The 16,275-nt window shown below is 38.3% G+C and overlaps 1 protein-coding gene across 1 annotated transcript in view; it reads left to right on the top strand.

Moving 5' to 3' along the window:
- The window catches only part of MYO1D (myosin ID), a 327,550-nt gene that overhangs the window by 125,090 nt on the left and 186,185 nt on the right, over positions 1–16,275 (top strand). The window contains exon 15 of the mRNA XM_041723799.1: positions 10,964–11,130. Coding sequence (XP_041579733.1) covers positions 10,964–11,130 — 167 coding nt within the window. The remainder of the gene's footprint in view (positions 1–10,963; positions 11,131–16,275) is intronic.

Below are 16,275 nucleotides of genomic sequence, written 5' to 3'. Positions count from 1 at the left end.
AAAAAGAACAGATTTCTACTCTTAACTGCTGCTGTTGACAAGTTTGATAAATGAGGTGGCATTCCAGGACTCATTATTTTTAGTTCCTCCATTTTTATCTCTGTCTTCTAGTGCTTTTCCTATGTATTTTATCCTCTGTTATCTCTTTTTTTTTTTTTTTTTTTTTAACCAATTTCCTCTCTATGAATTTAAATCTGTACTGTTTCTGGTTACTTCACTGTGGATAAATTAGGCAAATGCAGGATCCTTTGGCCTCATATAGCAACAAATAAGCACGGTTTGTTAGCTTGTAGAATCAAACCTCCAGAGACGCAGGGGTGAGGACACCAGAACCGAAGACCAGATCACCACTGTAAGTCTCTCAGCTTCTCTGTGCATGTCAGCTCCAACCTGCCTGTCCCACAAGAGGGAAGGCAACCCTAGAGGAAAGGCATGTGAAATAAGAAACAGAATTGAACACAGAATTTTATAATAAAACCTGTTTATAGAATATATTACAAATAGTTTATAAAATATATTAGATTTACTTCATTAACTAGAAAAGAATCACCTTTATTTTCTAAAATTGGTAGTTAAATGTACATTTTTAAAAAATAAAAGTTGTAGAACAATCTATAATTTCTGTATCAGGAATTGTATTCAGCTGCTAATGAAAGAGAGACCCCCAAACAAGTGGCTTAAACAAGAGACATTTATTTCTCTCTTCCATAGATAAGGTACAGAAGGTATCCTAGGACTGGTATAGCAGTCTGAAGGTTGTTAGTGACCCGGGTTCCTTCTGTCTTTCTCTTCTATCATACAAGTGCTTGGTGTCCATCCTTAAATGGCCCAAGATAGCAGCTAGGGCTTCTTTCCTTTCAAAGAGACTTCCTGGGACTCTCATGCAGCATATCTGCTACATATCATTTACACCTACTTGCCAGGGAAGTTGGGAAATGCATTTTTATTCTGGTCAGCAGTGTACCTAGCTAGAAGTAAGTACTCTGTATCAAAAAAGGTGCTGGATATGAGGTTAGGCAACTAGCCTGGCAGCCTTTGCTGGCTTCTCAATCTGTGTGTTTGTGGAGGAGGGGGAGAGAGGGAGATAACCTCTTAGCCCCATAGAAGGCAGGCAGGTGGGTGGGGAAGCAGCAAAGGAGAATTTTACTTTTAGAAAATACAAAATAATATGATAGAAATAAATCTAAATAATTGGTATTCACTGTACATGTAGGTAGACCAACAGCACTAGATAGATAGAAAATCTAGGTGTATGCTTCATCCAGGAGACACCTAAATAACACTGTAAAGAAAGATGAAAAACAAAGAGGTGAGAAAAAAAAATATCAAGCCCTTCCCTCCCCCCAAAATGGTTAAAAGCATTATTAATATGAGAGAACATAGAATTTAAGAAAAAAATATTAATAAAGAGACTCCTAACAATCAAATGAAAATACCCAAGACAATAAAGCCACTTTTAACTAGATATGTAACAACATAGGTGTGATTATCCATGAACTTCATAAAGCAAAAACAAAACAAAACAAAAAAAATTTAAAGGAAAAAGTGACAAGTCCACAATCCTTGTGGGAGATTTTAAACCAACTGTACCAGAAAGTTATTTCAAGCAGACAAAATCCTTAGTAAAAATGCAGAAGCATTGAAAATCAAATTTAAACCTTATTAAATCAAAAGAATACTGCACCCAGGGAATAGAAGAAAATATATATCCCTTTCAGGTATGCATAGAACATTTCCCAGAATTGACCACATGCTAGATCACAAAGAAAGTCTTAACCATTTGAACCAATGTATATAGAGCACAATCTCCATTCTCACCGCAAGTAAAATAAAAGCAGCATTAAAATGTTTTTAATGTGCTTGGGAACTTGAAAAAAATGCTCTCCTAGGTAACTCACAGTTGAAGAGGAAATCACAATGAAAATTATAAAATATCTGGACTTACATGACAAAGAATTTAACAAAATCTTTAGAATACTGCTAAGAAAAACAAGGTTGAAAGTAAATGAGTTAAGTTCACCTCTCCACTCCAGAATCCATAAAAAAGAATTCCAAAGAAGAAAATCTAAAGAAGCAACAAAATGACTTTTAAATAATAATAATTGAAAGAGGTAAAAAAAAAAAATAGTCAAATAGATAAACCTTTACTGAAACTGATAGAAAAAAAAGACAAAGCAGTGTTACAAATGAAAAAAGGATATGACCTCATATATTATAGAGATTTTAGAAGGCATAAAATACTGTGAACAACTGTATGCCAAAGAATTTTAAAAACTTGTTTTCTAGAAAAATGTTATCAAAATTAACTCAAGAAGACATTGAAAACCTGAATAAATTCGTAACCTTAAAGACTCTGAATCACTAATTAGAAGGCTGCCTTATTCCACCTCTGCCAAGAACATGAGGCCCAGATGGTTTTACAGATATATTTTATAAATCCTTCAAGAAGCCAATAATCCCTATTATATACAAACTGTTTTGGAGAATAGGACAAAGATCACTCCCCAACTCTTTGTGAGATTAATATTACCTTCATAGTAGGTTAATACAAAAAAATAAAATGAGATCAGTTTCACCAAGGAACATAGAAAGATCTTAAAAGTATATATGAGTAATGCATTTTCTAGGAACATGGTGAAGAAAGTGCCTACTAAAGCTAACTGAAAACAACTAAAATGTTAGGGAAAACATAAAAATCAATTTTTTGAATGCAGCCATAAACTAACAAGATAGTAAGGAATATGCAGGCCAGGGAATGAATGAAGGCAGAAGTCAAGGGAAAAATAATATGCTGTCTCTATGGGAATTTGTTGAAGTAGGTAACTGTGACTATAGGTATTCAAGACTGGGTCCTCCACGTGAAGCCCAGGGCCTGCCCAAATTAGTGTGTCTAATAAGAGATCACACATGCACATGCACACCAAACACAGATAGGTCTCCAAAGGGCTGCATCCTCAGAGGGATACATCGAGAATGAACTAGAAATAATCCCTCATTATTTCTGAAAGAAAAACTGCCTATATTAAACATTCCTTGAAAATTTATAATCATAAGCCAGTTTTTATGAGGTTTCAATCCAAATTCATACTATCTAGGTGGCAAAAAAACTTAAGCCAACAATTTAAAGTGGTCCAGGCCTGGTATTATCCCCAGGTATGTGATAGAAGCAAGCAGTGTTTTTCCATGAAGAAACCACCTTCATACCGGACCTTAAAGAATTTCCACAGATAATGTTTTCAGGAATATAAGGAATTCCCATTAAGAATTACTACACACTGCGGATCCCTGGGTGGCTCAGCAGTTTGGCGCCTGCCTTTGGCCCAGGGCGTGATCCTGGAGTCCCAGGATTGAGTCCCACATCAGGGTCCAGGCATGGAGCCTGCTTCTCCCTCTGCCTGTGTCTCTGCCTCTCTCTATGTCTATCGTGAATAAATAAATAAATCTTAAAAAAAAAAAAAAAGAATTACTACACACATAAACAAAGTACCACGTGCAAGAGTCAGACTAAACAAGATTCAGTCATCAAAAGTTCTTATAGTGGAATTATTAGAAACAATATGAGAATGTTTAATACATTTTAAGAAATAAAAGGCCTAAAAATATAAGGAAGAGCAAGTAAGTAGGCAATTGGTAGAAATAAAAACTAAAATTAAAAAACAGATAGATTTAGTATTAGTTTAGACAATGCTGAAGAGAGAATAGAGAAATGAAAGAAAGAATAAAGGAAATTATCCAGGATTCTTCTTAGACCAAGAAATGAAACAAAAGGAGACACTATTAACACACATGGAAGAGAAAGTGAAAAGGTCTAATGTGTATCTAGTTAAGAGTTACCCAAGGAAAGGAGAGGTTGGGCAGAGCAATATTGGAATATATATTGCTGAGAATTTCAAGAGTGATGAAAGATAATACTATGGAGTCAGGAAGTCTGGTATATCCCACACTGGAAAAATTACAAGAAATCTACAATAAGCACATTGTAAAATCCCAGAACATCAAAGGCTAAGAAAATGCATTAAAAGCAGATTTGCTTTAAAGAATAAGAGGCTGAGAGAAAAGAACTGTAAACTAAAGTATACCGAGAGTATATTCAAGAACAAAAACACAGTAGGGGCGCCTAGGTGGCTCAGTCAGTTAAGCATCTGGCTCTCAATCTCAGCTCAGATCTTGATCTCAGGATCGTGAGTGCAAGGCCCATGTTGGGCTCTGTGCTGGGTGTGGAGCTTACTTAAGGAGTTTAAGGAGGGGGGAAGAACAAAGACACAGTAAAGAGTCTTTCTGAAAATGAAAAAGAGTTAAAAGTACACTTGAGGAAATTCTAATGGATAAATGCATGAGGCCAGAGGAAGAGTATATAAAATGAAAGACTGAAATGCAAAAAGAGGGGCAAAGAAATTGGTAAACAGATGGATGTGTATAAATAAACTGTAAAGCAATATATTATTGGTTAAAAATACAGATTAGAATTAAATAGCACAACAGTAGCATATAAATTGGAAGTGTGGGTGATTTATAATTCAAGTGTTTAAGGTTCTTGGTTGTTCAGGAAAATAATAAAAATGTTGCTTAACTTATAAGCCTGATGACACACAAATGCATGTTAAATGTCCTCATGTAGTCATGAAAAAGAATAGAAATGGGGTTATCACTTCTAAACTCTTGGGGGTGGGCAGAGCCAAAATGGGAAGCAAATAATCAGTTCTAAAAAACATAAGAATTAGGAGACAAAAGAATTTAGGAAAGCCAGGGCAAACAAATTAAGATGATAGGAAAATACCCAAATGTAATAGTGATTACAATGAATGGAAAAATGGATAAAAATTGTCAAATCAAAGAATCCACAAGAGTTGAAAGTTGAGTTTAAAAAGATATAAGACAAATTCTGATAATCTGGGATCACCTCAATCCAATTTCAGGGCCTAGAGTGGGCTTAGTGATGGGCCAGATTGTTTTCCATCCCCTTTGATTCCCAGGGTTAGCTTCTCAGGATTACAGACCAGTGTCCCTTCTCCATGGCCTTAGCTTCCAGCCTGCAGCCCCCTCGCCCCACAAGGCTGTCAGCAGCTGTGGTAGACTGATGGCTGTCTGTCCAGATGAAAGCAGCCTCTGAAGGCTGGTCTCACCCCTTTAGATTGCAGTCTTCTCATCTCAGCTTATTAGCTCTTTGATGCATTTAAGATCCCCCACCACCACCACCACCCCATATCTATCTAGCACTTTTCCTAGTGATGTTATCAGGAAGGTTGATAGCCTTGCTTAATCATCCACCACCAAAAGTGGAAGTCTTGACTCCTTTCTTGGTTTCAGAGTCTGTACAGTGTATTAATGCATGCCTCGTCTCCCCACCTAGATTCTTGGTCTTTTAAATATGGGAAGTGAATTCTACTAATCTTATATACCTCTTGGTGTCTAATAAAGCACACCCTAAACAGATGTTAGTGAATTATTAAATGAACTTGAATCTGCCTGTGACTCTATTTGGCAGTGTTCAAAGCAAGTTAAATGGTTAAATGTCTAAATACAGTATCCTCTGGCTAATGCATATACCGATCGGTATACTTTCATAATGTTTTTCATAAAATATAGGGAGAAACAAGTTAAAACATACAAGAGAATGAGATCAGTATTAACTTTTGCAGTTTAACCTTTCTAAGACACTTGAATTTGTCAAATTTAGGATTTCTTAAGCTGAGTCAGTCTGGATATTTATAAATGAGAGAGGAGGCGGCATTTATAAATTAAGACAAAATGCTGATTAAATATAGAGAAAGTATTTCCACTGGATTCCTTAACAGGAGATTTTATATTACTAAACAGGATGGAAGAGCATTCCCCCAGCCCTTAGTTGGTCATTAACATCTAATCCAGTGTTCACACTTCCTGTGCATATCAGTTACTATTGGTAAAATTCTATTTAACTGGTTTCTGTTCACTAGTTACTTATGCTAGTCAAATGATACCTTATACAAAGATTACTTTGCCCACATAACTGTATGAATTTGCCCACATTGAGTTCCAAATATTTCTAAATTTACACTGTAATTTTCTTTTTCACCTTTTATCCGAAGGTCATTCAGAATATATTAATTTCCAAACCTATAAGATTTTCTAATTATTTTTTCCCTATTGATTTCAAGCTTAATCTCATTTGTTCAGGAGATATACTCCTTAGAAATTTGTTAAATTTTCTTTATGTACGTGTTTTGTTTATGTATATGAAAATAATTTGCATTATACTCTGTGTATATTCATTAGGTCGAGTCTGTTACCTTGCTGTCCAGTTTTTCTACATTCTTACTAATGTCTTTGTTTTGTCTGTGCCAAAAAGTGACAAAATCTGTGATTCTGAATTTGTCTACTTCTCTTTGTTGTACCTTCTGTTTTTGCTTTAGATCTATGCTATTTTTGAGTGTGTGGTTTATATAACCAGCAAAATGATGGCATTATCATCATTATTGTTACTACTACTATAGTCAGTATCCATTTAGATTTACTCATTTATCACTTTTTTTTCTCCTTCTGTGTCAGTGACCCTCATCTGGGACTATTTTTCTTTTTTTTTTCTTTTTTTTTAAATTTTTATTTATTTATGATAGTCACACACAGAGAGAGAGAGAGAGGCAGAAACGCAGGCAGAGGGAGAAGCAGGCTCCATGCACCAGGAGCCCGACGTGGGATTCAATCCCGGGTCTCCAGGATCGCGCCCTGGGTCAAAGGCAGGCGCCAAACCCCTGCGCCACCCAGGGATCCCTGGGACTATTTTTCTTATGCCTCAATTTCATCCTGTTATATCTGAAATCTGTTGTTGACAAAGTCTCTGGTTTTGTTTACCTAAAAATATTGTACGTTGCTTTCATTCGTGAAGAATATTTTTGCTGGGTGTAAAATTCTACATTGGCTGTTTTTTCAGTACTTCAAAGATAGTACTTTGTTTTGTTTTGTTTTCTTTTTTGGATAGTACTGCTTTTGTCTTCTGATTCTTGTTTCTTGTGAGAAGTCAGCCGCCAGTCTACTGGTTGCTCCTGAAGTAATGATCTTTTCTCCTCTGGCTCCTTTTCTTTGGTATTCAGAAGTTTTACTAAAATGTTCCTAGGTGTAGATTGTTTTTTTTAATACTGGTCATAATTTGTAGAATTTCTTTAGTTTGTCACAGTTCAATTGTTCTCCATCAGTTTTGCAAAGTTCTTGGCTATGAGCTCTTCAAATGCTGCTTCTGCCTCTTCTATCTCCTCTCCCTTAGGACTTGAGTTACTCAGATCATCTCACCATATCTGATGTGCCTCTTAACCTCTCTTTTGTATATATCTTTTTGTCTCTCCATGCTTTGTTCTTGGAGATTTCTTCCCAGAAAATGTTTCATTTAACGATGAAAATTGAGAAGTCAGTGGATCAGTCATCAGTCAGTTGATCCACTGACTTCTCAATTTCCATCATTATATTTTTCAGCCCGAGTTATTCATCTGATTCTGTTCTTTTTTATAGTTTCTGGTTCTCTAAAAAATGTTCAATACTGTCTTTTGTCATCTTGAGCATGGTAAGCATAGTTATTTTATTATCTCTGATAATTCCAATATCTGGATTCCTGCAGGTCTGTTTATTTTCTATGTTGTTTTGCTGTTTCTAATTCTTATTATCTTGGTTCCTTATGTGTCTGGTTAATTTTTATTTTGCTCCTAACATTATACTGGCAAAATCGTTTATAGACGTGACTGGAGAGCCAGGTTTATGTAATCTTTCTCCAATAAAGATTTACCTTTGCTCCTTTTAGGCAGCTAAGAGCACTAGTATTCTAAATCAACTATTCCAATTTCAGGTTCCTGTGAGGGACTGCCTATGTCTGACTCACCTCATTGCTAGCGGCAGCCTTTTCAGATCCCAGCCCAAAGTAAGGGGGAAATACCCATGACCTCCTCCTTTTCAGGCCTTACACTCTGATCTCTTTCCTCCTAGCCCCATGAAGCTATCAAAGCCTCTACTCAGATCCCATCCACTTCCTCTGGAGTTGGCTGACTCTCCTGGGAAAAGGAAACCTCAAACCTGGAAACCTCCCTAGCATTCTCCTCCTCCTAGACTCTGGCCCCATAATTTAATTCTTCACTGTCTTTAAGCAGATGTTTTTAAAGCTGCCACAAATGTGATGAGAAAAGACAGGTGTGTGCTATGCAGAATAATGGCCTCTGCATTTCAGCACCAGTTCTCTGACACTAACGAAGTTCAGTTCAATTCTAACACTGACTACCTGAACAGCCAGATGAAAAGATGCACACAGTGACAAGGTCTAGAAAGTCTGGACATCTGGAGAGCAAGAGCTTCTGTTCTCATGGAGTCAGGGTACATCACCCTCCCCATACATGGATATGTTCACCGCAAGAGAGCTCATTGGAGCCTCAGTGTCTGAGTTTTTTAAATAAGGCTTTAGATACATAAGCATGATTGGTTAAATCATTAGCCCATGTTTAGACTCAACCTCCAGCCTTCCTCTCCTCCTCTGAGGTCAGACTGCTGAAAATCCCACCTCTCTAATCCTGTGGAGAGTTTTTTGATGTCTACCCCCCATTCTGAAGGGATACTGGGAGCTGGGAATGAGTCACCTCATTAGCATAACAAAGACACTCCCACCACTGAGGAAATTCCAAAGGTTTTAGAAGTTCTGTGCCAGGAACCTGGGACAAAGTCCGGAAAGAGAGAGAGATTTTATTATTATACCACAGCCCCCCAAGCTTATCCATGCCCTCATCCCAGAACCTGTAAACATGTTATGTTACATGGCAAGGTAGAATGAAGGTTGCCGATGGAGTTAAGGTTCATGACTGCTGAACTTAAAATAAATAGGTTATCCTGCATTATCCAGATAGGCGCTTTGTAAATTTAAGAGTCCTTCAAAGGGAAAGAGAAATGCAGAAGTCAGAACCAGAGAGTGGATATCATTTGAAAGACTCAGGGGGCCATTACTGGCTTTCAAGATGGAAGGAGGCCACAAGCCAAGGAATGTGAGCAGCCTCTAGAGAGGCTGGAAAAGATAAAGTGGGTTCTAAGAGTCTCTAGAAAATAAGAGCCCTGCTGACACCTGGATTTTTATCCCACCAAGACCCATCTCAGACTGCTGACCTCCAGAGTTCTATGAAAATAAATTTATGTTGTTTAAAACCATTAAATTTGTGGTGGTGTAGAAAACTGACCTTTGTGCTTCAGAACCAAAATATAACACAAAGATAAATTTATTGCTTTGCTGGGCAAAGGAGGCTGCAGCAGGCTATGGCCTTCGAAAACCACAAGCCCTTGGGGAGGAAAGGACTGGGGAATTTTATAGGAAAATACAGGATCTTGCAGGTTTTGACAGGAATCCTGTATGTACTACCAGCCTCCTCCATCACATCTTTAGGGTGGTACCAGGTTCCTGAAACAAAGGGATAAGAAGGGTGGAGGGGAGCTTTCTGGATGAGGGGGGAAAGTGACTTTAAAATCGAGTTTTGGGATGCCTGGGTGGCTTAGCGGTTGAGCATCTGCCTTCGGCTCAGGGCGTTGATCCCACAGTCCCGGGATCGAGTCCCACATCAGGCTCTGTGCAGGAAGTCTGCCTATGTCTCTGCCTCTCTCTCTGTGTCTCTCATGAATAAATAAATAAAATCTTAAAAAAAAAATTGAGCTTTGCTGAAGCATTAGTGCAGCCATTTTAACTTTTGTTAAACTTTGTGCTTTAAAGCAGTTTCAGTGGTAATCTGTGGTGGCAGGAATAGGAAATGAACACAGCAGAGCCTAGAAAAAAGGGGAAAAGTGGCATTTTTTTTTTTTCATCATGGAAGGCAGCATGATAAATCTGTACTTGGAGCTTCTGGTATTGATGTTGAAAATTCACTCAGAATGCAAGTGACTTCACATTTTTCAAATCTCTCTCCTTGAATTATTTACTACTTCTTTTTACCTCCAGCCCTCAGTGGAGCTCCAAATTGCCTAATTATCTACAGAGGACTCTAACTCTTAATTAAAGTACATCTGTGTATCTGATAGGTAATAGATCAGAGAAAGTTACTCTTTACTCTTGTAAGCAGGATACATTTGACCTCCTTGATTCATCCAGTGATAATTTGTTACCTTCAGCAGACCAGGATCTATGCCAGCACAGTTTTATACTTAAAAGAAGTTATGATCTAATGCATGGTACAAAACTTAATTGGCCCAAAGGGAGAAATTTCTTGCTAGGCTCTTTCTTAGAGTCACTGACACCTACAGGAGGTTTTGTAACTCTACTTACAAATGTTAATACCTTTGGGATCCCTGGGTGGCGCAGTGGTTTAGCGCCTGCCTTTGGCCCAGGGCGCGATCCTGGAGACCCGGGATCGAATCCCACGTCGGGCTCCCGGTGCATGGAGCCTGCTTCTCCCTCTGCCTGTGTCTCTGCCTCTCTCTCTCTCTCTCTGTGACTATCATAAATAAATAAATAAATAAATAAATAAATAAATAAATAAACAAACAAATGTTAATACCTTTTTCAGAAGCACAAACTGATGTGATGATGATGGTGGTGGTGGTGGCCATGGTGGCAGCTGATGCTTATGGAGCACTTACTATGTGCCAGGGCTGTCCTTAGGCTTTATGTTCTTCGTTACAATTCATCTTTACCATTCTCCTGCTTCTTTCTATTAAATTACTCTTTCTGTTACTTTATAACCATCTTTCCATAAATACACATAAACTCAGTGGTTACGTATTTCAGTTATTTACTCTTTAGTTTTATACGGTTCCTTGTGAATCCTAAAATATAATAAAACAAAATTTTAGCTAAATGCACAAGAACTCCCAATCTTGAAGGGAAAGGGAGAATAACTACTTTATTCATAAGTATGCCTGAGAAATTAGAGGCACTGAGCTTAATTTGACACAATTAACACTAATTACATGTTAGCATCCTTAGTTTGGGATTTTTCTCCAGTGAAACTTATCATTTGCTGATTTATTTCTTTAGGAGCCATATTATGTACGTTGCATCAAACCCAACGACAAGAAATCTCCACAGATATTTGATGACGAGCGCTGCCGGCACCAAGTAGAATATCTTGGGCTACTGGAAAATGTGAGGGTGCGGCGGGCAGGTTTTGCCTTCCGCCAGACGTACGAGAAGTTTCTTCACAGGTGAGAACAGACTAAAGAACTCTGACATTGACAGTTCCAGAGTCATCCCCACGTATGACAGTGCATCAACACATATTAGTCTAAGTACTTGTCAAATGAATAAGAGTCAAGAGAACTGCAAATATGAAAGACTTACTTAGCAAAAGAGTCTCCCTGAGTTTATGGTTTATGGACCATGAGAAAAGATTCATTCTTTGGGGGGAAAATATGGGCATTGTAGTTTGGTAGAGAGAACCTGGACTCAAAAGTTATATCTAGGTTGGAATACTGGGTATGTTATTCATTTGCTGTGTGATCATAGGCTAGAAATTTAATATCCTTGGCTCTGTTTCTCCATCGGTAAAATGTGTTTAATAACATTACATCATAAGGTTGTTGTTGCGGGGAGTAAATTAACCTAAATAAAAAAGCCAGGTGCCTGGCACAAAATATATGTTCAATTAATGCTACTTATCCTTACTGATATTAGTAATTACCATAATAACAAAGTATTAAGGAGTTTAATCATGGAGACCATGGAGTTAGTCTACCTGGTTTGAATCCTGGCTTTGCCATTTCTTGGCTTTTTGACCTTAGGCAAATCACACTATCTTTCCATGCCTCTGTTTCGTCCTGTGTTAAAAAGGGGTTAATAATAGTAACTACTTTTTAGGATTGCTGGAAAAATAAATGAGAATCTGTGTGTGTGTGTGTGTGTGTGTGTGTGTGTGTGGGTATAAAGCAGTTAGAATGGAACCTGGCCTGTAGCAATCACTCAATATATGTAAGATATCATTGCTGCTGTTATTTATTGTTAGTAATGATAATGATAGTTGACAACTGGGACTTCCAAAGTCCCTCAAATTCCATCTGTTCATTTATCTCTAAATACTTATTGAACATTTCCTGTGTTCTAGACTACAGATTCCACAGAATAAGAATATTTAGATAAAATATTGGGTGCTCAGAAGAGTCTCTAAGAAGACAATAATGGCAGGAAAGAACCAGCCATATAAACATCAGAGGGAATGGCAGATGGGCAGAAGGAACAGGGAGGGAGAGGCTCCACTGTGGTAGTAAGTGTGGTGTGTTAGGTAGCAAACTTAGCTGTGTGGTTGGAGGCTGCTCAGTGACAGGGCAGGGGTATGAGATGAGATCAGAGAGGTGGACAGGGGCCAGATCATTTTGAATTTTATAATCCAGACTAAACAGTTTAGATTTTGGCTAAATGTGGCAGGAGCCCATTGGTGGATTTTAAGCAGGGAGCAACCCAATCTTATGGATATTTGAGGAGATACTGTGGCTTCTATGTGAATAGGAAGCAAGGAGACATTTAGGGGTGTTCCTACAGGAGCCCAGGAGAGGGGCCTTCCTAGTGACTTGAACAAGAGCTTATTATAGATCCAACGATAGCAGATCCAGGATATGTTAGGGGAAGGTTAACCAGGTTTGCTCATGGATTGGCTAGATCAGAGAGGAACAGAGAGGAGTGAGGGATTATGATTAGATTTTGGCGTGGGTGAGCTTACACCATTTGCTGAGATAAGATTGGGTAACAGAAGCTTGAGGAAGAGGTCGTGGAACAGGGGCAAGGATGGAATCAGAATTTGTCTCCTGACTCTTGGGTTTGAAATGGCTACTAAAAATCTCGGTAGAGATATTAAGTGAGCTATTAAATACACATATCTGGAGTTCCAGAAAGAAGCACAGATTGGAGATATACTGGAGTCATTAGTATGGAGATGATATATAAATTCTTAGAACTGTATAGAGAAGAGAAGGAGGCTCCTTCAAATATTTAGGTTTGTGATCTGACATGAAGGAATCACCAAAGAGAAGAAAAGAAGCAACCAATGAGAGAAAGACATACTAGAAGAGGATTATGTCACAGAAGCCAAGATAAGATGGCATTTCAAGAAGAAAAGTGTAGTTACCATCTCACATGTTGCTGTGCAGTCAAGTAAGATAAAGGCAGAAACTTCAGCATTATATCTGGCAACATAAAGACCAGGGGCAAAAAGTCTGGGCAGAACCCAATTTCAACAGGTTGGGAAAGTGAAGAGAGAAGCTGGATGCCTATAGACAACTTAAAAATTTGTGCTGGAAATGAGGGCAGGGAAGAATGGAAGCAGGAGTGGGATGTGAGGTCAGAAGACATCACATTCTAGGAATGTGTATGCAGGTGGGGCTGATTCAGAACAGAGGGAGAATCCAGTGGTGCAGGAGAAAGGGAGATCATGGTGATTATCATGATATCCCTGGGAAGGCAAGGCCCAGAATCCCACACACAGGTAGAAGAAGGTTTGTTAAACTGTGGAAGGAGCCTCAGTGTCCATCGAAGGATGAATGGATAAAGAAGATGTGGTTTATGTATACAATGGAATATTACTCAGCCATTAGAAATGACAAATACCCACCATTTGCTTCAACATGGATGGAACTGGAGGGTATTATGCTGAGTGCGGTAAGTCAATCGGAGAAGGACAAACAGTGTATGTTCTCATTCATTTGGGGAATATAAATAATAGTGAAAGGGAATATAAGGGAAGGGAGAAGAAATGTGTGGGAAATATCAGGAAGGGAGACAGAACATAAAGACTCCTAACTCTGGGAAACGAACTAGGGGTGGTGGAAGGGGAGGAGGGCAGGGGGTGGGGGGGAATGGGTGACGGGCACTGAGGGGGACACTTGACGGGATGAGCACTGGGTGTTTTTCTGTATGTTGGTAAATTGAACACCAATAAAAATTAACTTATTAAAAAAAATAAAAAATAAAAAGAAGAAGGTTTGTTAGCATTTGGTAAGAGCAGGGATGCTTCCCCCATAGCAACAGGACAAAAGGCAGAGAATATGAATACAGATGTAGAAAGGCCAAAGATTGGCTGATGGCAAAGATGATGTTCTGATTGGATTGCTTCAATTTCCTTAACCAAGCCTGAGGTGAGGCTAAGAGTGGGGAGTAAAGATAAGGAGAGGTGCTGTGGGAGGTTTGAGGGGAAATGAGAACACTCATTTTGGGGAGTGGGAAAGCACAGGTTTGTATGGTAGGATTGCTGTCAGGAAGATCTGAGAGTCTTTGTGAGATATGAGGCTATAAATTGAGACCACCAGCATTATTGTTTTTTCCACCAGTGTCCAGCCACTTTTGCACAGAATTGAAAGGGATTGCACTAAATTGAGACTCTTAGAATGGATAAAAAAAATAGCCTGGAAAATTCGAACTTCATTTTACACTGATCAAAAGGTTATGCTCAAAATTGGCCGTTTTCCTTATTAAAATCATACTATTCTTTAGATTTGATTTTTCATTTGCTTATTAAGGCTGAAGAGTTGGAATATTTTTGTGAGCAGAAATGTGTTCATCCTGAGTCTCGATTTCAAAGTGTCAAATTATGTTAGAAAGATTGCTAGTCTGTTGTTATTACCGTTAGAATTCTAGCAATTGCTCAGTAAGTTGGTTTTTGAATAATTTGGTTTTTTATTATCACCCATAAAAAATCAACAGAAGTTAAATATTGAACTGAGCAGGGTAGAATTGTGTAACTATAGGGTGGGGCTGACCCGAAAATATTTTATCATGAGACAAAGGGAAACCATGGAGAGTAGCTGAGGTAGGAGAACAGTAAGCAAGCCTGATTTGGAGGAGACAAGGAATTTTCTAAATGCATACATATCTTTAACATTTAATTCAGGAGATTTTGGTGTGTTTGTTTCTTGGTATGGGAGACATGCTATAAGGATTGGAATATGTTTTCTAACATACACATAAAAATACAATAGAAAAGATTAAAAAGAACCTGTGAATTTTAAATATGGTGGTCTTAGTGACATAAGCTTAAATTCATTTCTACTCCAAGAGCATAACCAAATAATGTAAATTATATAAAACCAAGAAAATGCACAGCCACATTATGGAATCAAGAAGGGCGTTTCACAGTGAACCTTGGATATGTAACTCCCTCCTAAATATGATGTGAAGCAGATGTGAGGACCCAGTTGTAAGCCAGGGTCACAGTTTTAAGGAAAGACTGCCTTTGCCATTCAGGAAACCGTCCTGAATATACTGTTTCTGAGAAGTTTGCCACAGCTACAGCACCAGGAGGTAGCTGCAATGGTCAGGACAAGTGACACCTCCATAGCTGCAAAGGGGACATTGTAGGCATGATGGCCAACACCCAGGAAGCAAAAGTAGCCATGTTTTAAAAGACCAACCAAAGCTGGGATGTACACAGAAGGACATGTAGAAGTAGACAAGATAACAGCAAAACGTCTGAGAAAGACCAGACCATGAAAAAGAGACAGTTAGCTCAATAAATATCAAACCTTACCCCCCAAGGAACCAGAGCAAGGAGTAAATGGCACTGGAATAAGCCTACTTAATATTTTCAGAGAGATAAAGGAGAAAATTATGATCCTAGAATAGGAATATGAAGTCAGAAACAAGAACAGGTAATTACTGGAAAGAATAATTAGAGATTTGGAAAATGAAAATCAGATTAAACACAACTGAAGAGAGCATTGTCCATCAGTAGGAGAATGAGTCAGCAACATGTAGTATGATTACAGTGCCAGCTAAGGGGATGAATGGCTGATGTAGCAACATAAATGAATGACACATCATGTCAAAAAAAGATAGTCACGAAAGAATATATCCTTCATGCTGCCACTTATGTGGAGTTCAAGAACAGATAGCCATCAGAACTGTGGTTGGTTCCAGAGTGGGGGAACTGACGGGAAAGGAGAAGGAGGCACTCTCTGAGATTATGCAGATGTTCTGCATCTTGATGGGGTGTCAGTTTCATGGGTGTATACATTTTTCAAAATTTGTTGAACTGTATACCTGAAGGTGTGCCTTTACTGTATGTAAATTTTACCACAATTTTAAAAAATTACAGTAAACCTTTTTTTAAAAACAAATTAGTAAACTGGAAGATCAAGTTGAAGAGTTTTTGCAGATCTCATCACAAAGTAAAAGAGATGGGAAGTACTGAAATTCAGGCAGTGTGTAAGGTCGATCCAGAGTGCCAGCACTTGTTCAACAGGAGCATCTGAAGGAAAGAGAGAGAAGAGGGGAGGGAGCACTATTTGAACAAATAGTGGCCAGGAATTTTCCTGAACCAGAAAAAGACAACAATCTTCAAATTGAAAGAATATACTGAGTGTAAA

The sequence above is a fragment of the Vulpes lagopus genome, chromosome 12, assembly GCF_018345385.1.
Source record: "Vulpes lagopus strain Blue_001 chromosome 12, ASM1834538v1, whole genome shotgun sequence".
In the NCBI taxonomy this organism is placed as follows: Eukaryota; Metazoa; Chordata; class Mammalia; order Carnivora; family Canidae; genus Vulpes; species Vulpes lagopus.
Note: the sequence above shows the minus strand (reverse complement) of the source record. Positions and strands in the feature narration are given on the sequence as shown.